We start from the raw sequence: 10,525 nt of genomic DNA on the forward strand, positions 1-10,525 counted from the left end.
CTTGAATAATTTGCTCAGCATACAGATTGAATAGGTATATAGAGAGAATACAACCCTAATGCAATTCCTTCTTAATTCCATACTATTTAGTGTTCCCTGGTCTGTTCATACAATAGTCTCCTGGTCTAGGCACAGTTTTTGCATGAGCATAATTAAGTGCTCTGGAACTCTCATTCTTCTCAATGTCAGCCACAATTTTACAGTCAATAAAGCACAGATAGACATTCTTCTGGTATTCTCTGCTTTCAGCCAGGATCCATCCGACATCAGCAATGATATCCCTAGTGCCATGGCCTTTTCTAAATCCTGCTTAACGTCTGGCAGTTCTCTCTCTCTATATATACTGTTCTAGTTGGTTTTGAATGATCCTCAGCAGTATTTTGCTTGCATGGAATATTAATGATATTAGTTTCCACATTCTGTTGGATCACCTCCAAGGAATAGCCTCTCCTAATTAACATAAGCATATCACTCATGAAAACAGCAAAAGGTCACTACAAAAAGAGAGGAGAAAGAAAAAAGTAAAATAGATTTCAGAAGAGACCCTGAAAAATTGCACTAGAGTATGAGAAGCCAATATGGGCTCTACCACTACACAACTATATCCTCATTCCTCTAGTGTTCATAGTTTTCAAAGGTCTGTTATTTAAGAAGTATATGGGAAATCCTGCTTCCTAGTCTGTCTTAGTTAGGCAGCTCCAGCAAAACCTGTCCACTATGTGTAACTCTTATGGCATCTGACACACCAGTGACACAACTTTCAGTGTCATAGCAACCCCAAGTTATCTCAGTACAGCAAGCTGACAGACTAGAGCTGTACCACTTAGAACAATGTTCTCCCCAAACACAATTAACACCAGGTCTGAGGACCTGAGGCCCAAGGGCCCAACCGACTTTTAAATACAAAGGTCCACCCACCAGTTCCTGACTAATTTAAACAAGAGGCTTCCAGCCCACAGCGGACTGTTAACTAAATCAAATTGGCCAATCAGCTTAGACGTGATTGTTAACAAAATCTAAAACGACCAGTTTTCACCTGACTTTCAACTAAATTTTAAAAAAAAAAACACAACAAAAAAACAAACCAAAACCCAACAGCACCTTACCCTCCAGAATACAACTGCTTCACATAGGAGGCTCCAAACTGGAGATTCTTAGGCAGGACCCAACTACCTTTTAAATACAAAGGCCAACCTATCAGATCCTGATTGATTTAAACAAGAGGCTCGCTGCTCACAGATGATTGTTAACTACATCAGCTTAGATTGTTAACAAAATAAAAAAGGACCAGTTTATACCCAACTTTCAATTAAATCAAAACAACCTACTATCCAGAATCCAACTGGATTCTGGAACAGGATCCAATAATAATGAACCATTGCCAGTGGTAATGAACAACTGGATTCTATGAACAGGAACCAATGCTAATAAAGGAGGAAGTTAAAGCTTCATTGAGGGCATTGGCAAAAAACAAAGCCCCAGGAATTGATAGGGATAGGATACCAACTGACTTGTTTCAATTAAGAGATGCAGCCTTGGATGTGCTCACCAGTCTATGTCACGAAATTTGGAGGACGGCTGTCTCACCAACATATTGGAAGAGGTCCGTATTTGTTCCTATTCCCAAGAAAGGTGATTCAATTGAATGTGGAAACTCATTAATATCACGTGCAAGCAAAATACTGTTGTAGATCATTCAAAAAAGGCTAGAGCAGTACATAGATAGGGAACTGCCAGAAGTTCAAGCAGGATGTAGAAGAGGCTGTGGCACAAGGTATATCATTGCTGTGTTCATGCAGAAACGCTACATGGACCAGGAGGCTGTCAACAGCTTCACCTTGCTTGGCTCCCCAATTAACACTCTTGGTACCAGTAGTCCAGAAATAAGGAGATGCATTGCACTGGAAAAATCTGCAGTTAGGGACCTGTCCAAATTATTGAGCAATAATGATGTCATTTTGAGGACTAAGTCACGTGTGATTCAGGACATGGTTTTTCTGATCACTTGCTATGTATCTGAGAGCTGGACAATGAATAAGAATGACAGAAGAATTGATGCCTTTGCGCTGTTGTGTTGGAGAAGAGCACCAAACATTCCATGGACTGCCAATAGGACAAACATATGTCCTGGAGAGGGTGTAGCCAGTGCTCTTTGGAGGCAAGAATTATGAGGCTTTGCCTCACACACTTTGGGCATGCTGCTAGGAGGGGGGAGGGAGGAGGTCGGTGAAGGAAAAGGAAGACTCTGGACTAGGGTGGATTGACATGGTGACTGCAGCAATGGGCTCTTGTGTGTCAGAAAGTGTTAGGATGGTGTTGGATAGAACAGGGTTCATGAGGTTGTTATGAGTCGTACTTGCCTTGACAGCATCTAACAACAACACTGAGAAGTCAAAACCTAAGGAAGATATGCTGAACTAAAAGTGCTGAATAAAATATTTCAAAAGGCAGCTCAAGAAGGCAAAGCAAATTACTATAAAGCAATGTGCAGAGACCTAGAATTAGAGAGTCAAAAGGAAGAACTCAGCATTTATCAAGCTGAAGGAACTGAAAAAGAAATTCAAGCCTTAACTTGTAATACTTAGAGATGTCTTAGGTAAAATAATGATCCAGGAAATAGGAAAAGAAGATGGTGAAAATACACAGAATCACTGTGCCAAAAAGAATAGTCCAAGAAAGAAATATTTCAGGAAGTACCAAATGATCAAGAGCCAACGGTAATGAAGGAAGAAGTTCAAGCTCCACTGAAGGCATTGGCAAAATAGAAGGCCCCAAGAATCAATGTGATAACAATTGAAATATTTCAAATGATGAATGCAGCCCTGGACATGCTCTCCAGTCTGCCAGGAAATATGGAGGGCAGCTGCCTGATCAACTAACTAGAAGAGATCCATATTTGTTTCTATTTCCAAGGAAGGTGATCCAAGAGAATGTGGATATTGTCTAACAATATCTATAACATCACATGTATGCAAAACACTTCCGAAGATCATTAAAAACAGCTAGAATAGTAAATAGAGACATGCCAGAGGTTCAAGCTGGATTTAGAAGAGGCTGATGTCAAATGGATCCTGGCTGAAAGTATTTACTATGCAAAGGCATTTTTTTAGTATCAAAAGACAGAGAATTGTTTATTTGAAACAGATTTTATAATAGCTTATATTAGCACACAAATTCTCCCACATTGTTCAGCACCATCAAAGTATAATTCTTGACTTTCTGTTCCCAGTAAAAAACTGATTGTTCTAATTCAGTTGATTTAGTAAGATAGCAGGAACTGAAGTTTGAGAGATGTTCTTTCCAAGCTGCAAATTCATCAAATAAAGACCATTCCAGGGACATGGCAGGACCAACAGAAATGAGAAGGCCAAGGAGGAGGAGGCCTACAAATAACTGATAAAAGCTCCAAGGAATCTTGCTAATGAAAGTGCTGGTGTCGTGAGGCAAGGACAGTTTATCCACATCTACTAGTTTTATAACCTCCCACTAACTGGTATCAAAATTCTTCATTAAAGGGTTTGTGGGCAAATTAGAGGGAGGTAAAGGTGTTTCCTTAATTACTTTGATTTTCTCTCTGAATTCCTGCATCTGTTGCAGAAATAGAATGGGTTCTGACACATCTTTGAAAGCTTCAGCAATGTTAAAAGCCATTCATTGCTCCTGTAAGATGGTGTTGAGTTTATTTATCTCTGGGTCATAGGACTGCATCACTGCAAGTTTCATGGTCTCAAAGCCAGGCTATATTTCATTCTTCTTTTGATCCAGTGTGTGTTGTAATTTCTTAAAAAATTCCTTCACTTTATCTGAATCTTTAGTCAGTAACTGTAGGGATTTTCTCTTGCTCGTTTCCAAGGTATCTAAGTGAGAAAGAGCATCTCCACGCCGCCAGGTTTCAAAGCTCTGGGAGAGAGACTCAAAGGCATTCCTTTCCTTTGCATAGGCATCTTCAATAGAACAGAAGACATGCTTGGTATGGTCACCATGAGCAGCACAGAAGCCACAGATCAGCTGCATGTCAGTCAGGCAGAAAATGTTCAGAGGCTGCCCCAAGTGTCCTTTGCACACTGGCATTTTGGCATGGATCTTGATTTTGTTATATTTTTTCCACAGTACCCTTCAAGGAGTAATTGACCTGCAGGCTGTTGACTCCAGTAGCTGAAGTTTCCTTGCGGCAGGTGGGACACTTGAATGGAGCTGATCTCCAAAATGAATTTCGCACATTCCCCTAAGAGTCCTTCCAAACATTTTTTGCAGAAGTTGTGTGAACAGGGCAAGACCTGGGGATCGTCAAACAGACTGCAACAAATTGGACACGTGAGATCCTCTTCGAGCAGCTCCATCACATCCTCTGTTTCCTGGGAGCAGGTATATTTGACAGGATTACTCTCTTCTAGGCCAAGACGACCAGGTTGTTTGATGTTGTAAATGACTGTTAAGCTAGAGGTTACTATGGCAGTGCGCTCCGCCGGCCCAACAGCCGCTGGCGCAGCCAGGTGTGCGCCGAGCCCGGAGACCTATGCAAAGGCATTTAACTGTGTGAATCATAACAAACTTTGGCTAACATTGAGAAGAATGAGAATCCCAGAACACTTAGTTGTGCTCATGCAAAACCTAGACCTAGACCAAGAGGCTACTGTGTCAACAAAACAAAGAAACTTGTTTTAAAGCTTCCAGATTAAGACAGACTAGAAAGCAGGATTCGCCATCCACTTCTGAAATAGCAGGCCTCTGAAAACCCTATGAACAACAGAAGCACACCAGTAGCTCTAGCATTATATAGGTAGAGCCTAAATTGTAAGTCAATCAAAATGAGGAGGGAAAGCTGCAAATAACCTTTAATAACTGGAACATGGATGGGATGAAGAGTGACTGTTGGAAAACTAGAGGTTGTGAAAAACGAAATGGAACACACAAACATCAACATTCTAGGCATCACTGAGATTAAATGGACTGGCTTTGGCCACTTTGACAAGAATGAAAAGCAGAGTAAGAACGGGGTTACATTCATTGTTTAAAAGGCAGTTTGAAAAATCACAGAACATTTCTGCAAGAGATAATAAAAGATCTTAAATAAATGGGAAAAATGTTCCCTGTTCATGGACAGGAAGACTCAATAATGTGAAAATGACAATTCTACCAAAAGCAATCTACATGTTCAATGTAATCCCAATCCAGACACCAAATTCATTCTTCAAGGAGATTGAAAGGAAATTGTCAAGTTTATTTGGATAGGAAAGAGACCCTGAATAAATAAAGCACTTCTGATAAACAAAAAAGAAGTGGGAGGCATAGCACTCCCTGACTTCAGATCCTACCACACAGCAGTAGTAACCAAAACAGCATGTTACTGGTACAATAACAGGTGCGCAGACCAATGGAACATAATTGAGAACCCAGAAATGGACCCATCTATCTATGGTCAACAGATATTCGACAAGGAAATAATACCTATCAAATGGGGAAATTACAACCTCTTCAACAAATGGTGCTCTCAAAATTGGACTTGCTGGGGTCTGTGAGCCCTCGCCCTATAGAAATGCTGAAAGTCAAGTCCAAGGCAGCTGGCTGGTGTCACAAGTGGCAGTAACAATGCCAGGAGCTGAAGAGTGCTGGAGGACTTAAGTTCAACAAGAGAATTGGGCAGCAGATTTTGAAAAATCCTCTTATAGTTAGCAGCATAATTGATAAGGCTGCCTTAAGACCAACTGATGGAATAGGCAACATGACTGTAAAGTTGTTTGAAAAGGCAAAAAAGGTTGTTGCTTTGCTTTTGAATTTGATCCGAGACTAGGAGCTGAACTTCACAAGAGTTCCAGACACACATCTAACCAGTGAACTTCAAGTAATGGTGGGTGATGTGTTGAAAAGCGATTTACCATTCTTTGATGCTTGTGTGGCCAATCTGCCATACCAGATCTCTTCTCCTTTTGTCTTCAAGCTCTTGTTGCACCGACCTTTCTTTAGATGTGCTATCCTCATGTTTCAAAGATAATTTACTCTCAGACTGGCTGCAAAACCTGGGGACAAATTATACTGCACGTAGACCATCTGATGAAAGTTGGGAAGAATAACTGCAGACCATCACCCAAGGTAGAATCCAGTGTTGTAAGAATAGAACCTAAGAAACCACCACCACCAATCAACTTTAAGTAATGGGATGTCCTCGTAAGAATCACCTTTGTTAGGAAAAACAAGACAGACACTGTCTGCTGTATTTAAGTAAAGTGCTGTGCAACAACTGCTAGGAAAAAACTACAGAATTCACTGTTTAATCTATAACATTGTAAAACCAGAACATTTCAGCATAGAAGATAAAATACAGCAAATCCTAATGAAAACAGGCTTTAGTGATAAATGGGCCCATTCCATGGACATAGATGACTTCATTAGTTTGCTACATGGATTCAATGCAGAAGAGATAAATTTTTCTTAGGTATCTAGATTGAGGCTCAATGTCAAGAAGACAAAGATTTTCACCACTGGACCAACTGGCAGCATCAGGATGGACGGTGAAGAGATTGAGATTATACACAGCTTTAGCTTGCTTGGCTCCACAGTCAACAGTCTTGGCACCAGCAGCCAGGAAATTAAAAGGCGCATTGCCATGGGAAATTCTGCTGTTAGGGACCTCTCCAAAGTACCAAAGAGCAATGGTGTCTCTCTGGAGACTAAGGTGCGTCTGATACAGGCCATGGTCTTCGCAATCACTTGTTATGCATTAGAGAGTTGGACAATGACCAAGGAGGATAGAAGGAGAATTGATGCCTTTGAGCTGTGGTGCTGGAGAAGAGTATTGAGAATACCATGGACTGCTAGGAAAACAAACAGATTTGTCCTGGAAGGGGTTAAACCGGGTGGCTCCTTGGAAGCAAGGATTCTGAGGCTCCGTCTAACATACTTTGGACATGTTGTGAGGAGAGACAGGTCCTTGGAGAAGGACAGCGCAGGAGAGGAAGGCCCTCTATGAGGTGGATTGATTCAGTGACTGGGATAATTGGGATGGGAGTGTCAGAGACAGTGCGATTGGCCCAGGACAGAGCGGAGTTTAGGGCTGTTGTACATAGGGTCGCTATGAGTTGCAAGCGACTCGACGGCACATAACAACAACAACAACAACATCTGGAAAGCAGCACTTGTCAAGATCAAGAGGGGGGGAAAACCCACCCTGGATTATATATTTTTAATAGTTTGAGAAGATGAACTGCAGTTTGTACTTTTGAGACAGTATTTGCTGGACTGCCTTTTTTTTTCTTTCTTAATACTATTGTTGTCACCATTTATTCTGAATTTTAAAGGAAGTAAATTCTAGGAGCCCAGGTGATGCAGCACACACTCTACTATTAACCAAAAGGTTGGCAGTTTGAAACTACTAGCTGCTCTGTAGGAAAACAATGTGGCAGTCTGCTACCATTAAGATTTACAGCCTTGGAAACTCTTTTTGGAAGTCAGTTTTAGGTATCCAGAGTTTGTTTTGTTTATGTTCCTATATCAGGCAGCATCCAATCCATATAAAAATCTTCCAAGCTCAAAAGCTACAAATACGTACAACTTTACACTTGCTACTTCTAACAGTTTATCATGTTGTTGTTGTTATGTGCCGTCGAGTTGTTTGCGACTCATAGCGATCCTATGGACAACAGCCCTAAACCCTGCTCTATCCTGTGCCAATCACACTGCCTCTGACACACCCATCCCAATTACCCCAGTCACTGAATCATATAAAAATGTTATTTTCTTATTTACTGTCTTAGATATTACTGTGAAGACAATTTGGAGCTATGTCTCTCAAGTAGTAAGAGTTATAGCAGGCTTGACTAGTCACCTATCTACTTAGTGACAATTGCTTCTCTCTGGTTCCTGTTTACCCTGTAGTTAGTTCCCTGTAACAATTTCTCTTGTTCATCTGTATTAGACTCACTCAAGGTTGTGGGTGATGAGCCTCAGTCTGGCACTTCCACCATGTGGTGGCCAGATGTAACTTCTGGGCATAACTTCTATGTTTACAATACAGATCATTTAGAAAAATTTGAAACAAAAACAAAAGCAAGCAAAACTGGACTGCTACCTGCAGAACAAAGATTCTCACCACTGGGCCGATTGGCAGCATCATGATAGATGGTAAAAAGATTGAGATTGTGGACAGCTTCAGTTTGGTTGGCTCTACAATCAACATTCTTGGTACCAGCAGCCAGGAATTTAAAAGACGAATTGCATTGGAAAAGTTGGCTGTCAGAGAAATCTCCAAAGTACTGAAGAGCAATGATGTCATTCTGGAGACTAAGTTGCACCTGATACAGGCCATGGTCTTTGCAATTACTTGCTATGCATCAGAGAGCTGGACAATGACTAGGGATGATAGAGAGCTGATGTCTTTGAGCTGTGGTGCTGGAGAAAAGTATTGAGTATACCATGGGCTGCTAGGAGAGCAAACAGGTTTGTCCTAGAGAGGTTGAAACCAGGCTACTACATGGAGGCAAGGATTCTGAGGCTCCATCTGACATACTTTGGACATGTTGCAAGGCGAAATCAGTCCTTGGAGCAGGAAGTCATGCTTGGGAGGGTAGAGGGACAGCGTAGGAGAGGAAGACCCTCGATGAGATGGATTGATCCAGTGACTGGGGTTATAGGGATAGGTGTGTCAGAGACAGTAAGATTGGCAAGGGACAGAAGGGTTTAGGGCTGTTGTACATAGGGTTGCTAGGAGTCGCAGGCAACTAGACAGCAACATAACAACAACCTGCAGAAAGCTGAAACAGGATCCACATCTCAACTCATACACAATAATCAACTCAAGGTGGATCAGAGACATGGGAGTAAAGCCCCAAACCATAAAGTTCATCAGAGACAAACTGGCACCAAGCTTAGAAGGAAGGCTTTGCCTACAGCATAAAGGAACTGGCCAAAACACTCAGAAATGCACAATCTGAAGAGGATAAAATTGATGAATGGGACCTTCTAAAGATTGAACCTCTGTACTCATCACACACTTTTTCCAGGGTGAAAAGAAAGCCTACCAACTGGGAACAAACATTCGGCAATATAATTTTGGAGAAGGGTCTTATAACAAAAGTTTACATAATACTCCTGGGCCTCCAGAAGAAAAACACTGATGATTCAATTACAAAATGGGCAAATGACATGGAAAGACTTCACAAAGGAGGCCATTCAAATGGCACATTAATTATAGGTGACTGGGATGCAAAATGAAGAAGGAATGGTAATTGGAAAAGTATGAACTTGGTGAGAGAAATGAGGCCAGAAATCCAATTACTGAACTTTGTATGCTCATTGATGTATTCATAGCAAAAACATTTTTTAAAACACAGAGACTTTACTCATGGACTTCATCCAGTGGACTGAACAGCAATCAGACTGACTACATTTGTGGAAGCGATGTGATAGGCAGTATCTTTCAGAATGACCAGTTTGGACACAGCAGCAAGAACAGAGCAGGAAGGGTCCGAACAGAGGATCTGCTAAATGGGAACAAAAATTAAGAGACAGGTGTATTCTGGATTCCAAGTGAGGGTAACGCTTACGTGCAATGCAGATTGCATAGACCATTTGGGCTAAGGAAGTTAGAGTGACATTACGTGCAGAGTCGACGTCTCGCGGTGTTCTCCCGGCTCTGGCACCCGAAGAGGGGCTGTGGGAGGGGCGGTTCCGAAGAGGGCGACTCTGCGGACTAGGAGGAGGGCTTTTGCACATGCGCCTCAGCGCGCCTGTCGGGCCTCTCCTGGCGCAGTTTTGAGACGCAGGGAAGCCTCGTGCGTCTGAGGGGGCGGGGAGCAGTCGCAGAGCACAGGCCCGCCTTCTTTCGCTGTAGGCTCTGGGGATGGAAACATCTGCTCCACGTGCCGGAAGCCAGGTAGTCGCGACGCAGCTGACGCGCCACTCCCCATGCCACCGCACTGAAACCCTGCGAGTGTTCTCGCGAGACGAGCTCGCCGAAATGGCCGCTACCGGTCAAGGTAAGGGCTCGAGGCCCGTGCCACGGGGAGATACCTTCCTGGGCTCCGGAAGGGGATGGGCTCGCTACCTGCCGGGCTTGCTGAGCTCCCTGGGGACGGAGGGAGAGGTGGGAGTGAGTGGGTGTGAGCGTCTGGGACAGCGGCCGCGTCTGGGGTGGCCTGACTCGTCCTCTACTGGTGTCCAGTCAAGGTCACGGGTCAGGCTGAAGCCCCTATTCCTGTGTGCCTCCTGCGGGTTCACGGGCAGTGCTGCGCTGCCTGAGACCCCGTATTCCGTCTCTGCTTGGGAGTGCTCTTGCCCCTTACGGTGAAGGTGGCTGCTTTATGCTTGCATGAGCTGTCTGGAGTGGTTCTCTGTCAGGACACTTCTCCAACTTCGTTATTCATGGACTTGAAAGTGGCTCACACAGGACTGGTGGATTTAAAGAGACTTACGTGGTCAGAGAAAAAATATCATCTACACATCTCTATGAGTTATGATTCTTAATGTTTCATTAAGAGTTAAGTTCATTTCTGTACTGACTCACAAGATCATATTGATAAACACTCATTAT

At 42.8% G+C, this 10,525-nt stretch overlaps 1 protein-coding gene and 2 pseudogenes across 3 annotated transcripts in view; 2 read left to right on the top strand and 1 right to left on the bottom strand.

The window, feature by feature from the left end:
- Positions 1-3,147: 3,147 nt before the first annotated feature.
- On the bottom strand, positions 3,148-4,340 carry LOC102864838 (annotated as a pseudogene).
- Positions 4,341-5,536: 1,196 nt separating this feature from the next.
- Positions 5,537-6,433, top strand: LOC102865238 (annotated as a pseudogene).
- A 3,402-nt stretch (positions 6,434-9,835) lies between these two features.
- The window catches only part of FUNDC2 (FUN14 domain containing 2), a 33,602-nt gene continuing 32,912 nt past the window's right edge, over positions 9,836-10,525 (top strand). For 2 of the 3 annotated variants that reach the window (XM_006899953.1, XM_006899951.1), the window contains exon 1: positions 9,836-9,977. In XM_006899953.1, the coding sequence (XP_006900015.1) occupies positions 9,836-9,977 (142 nt within the window). The remainder of the gene's footprint in view (positions 9,978-10,525) is intronic. The other variant, XM_006899952.1, reaches the window with a different exon arrangement.

The sequence above is a fragment of the Elephantulus edwardii genome, unplaced genomic scaffold, assembly GCF_000299155.1.
Source record: "Elephantulus edwardii isolate Elephantulus edwardi_28Jun2011 unplaced genomic scaffold, EleEdw1.0 scaffold00269, whole genome shotgun sequence".
Classification (NCBI taxonomy): domain Eukaryota; kingdom Metazoa; phylum Chordata; class Mammalia; order Macroscelidea; family Macroscelididae; genus Elephantulus; species Elephantulus edwardii.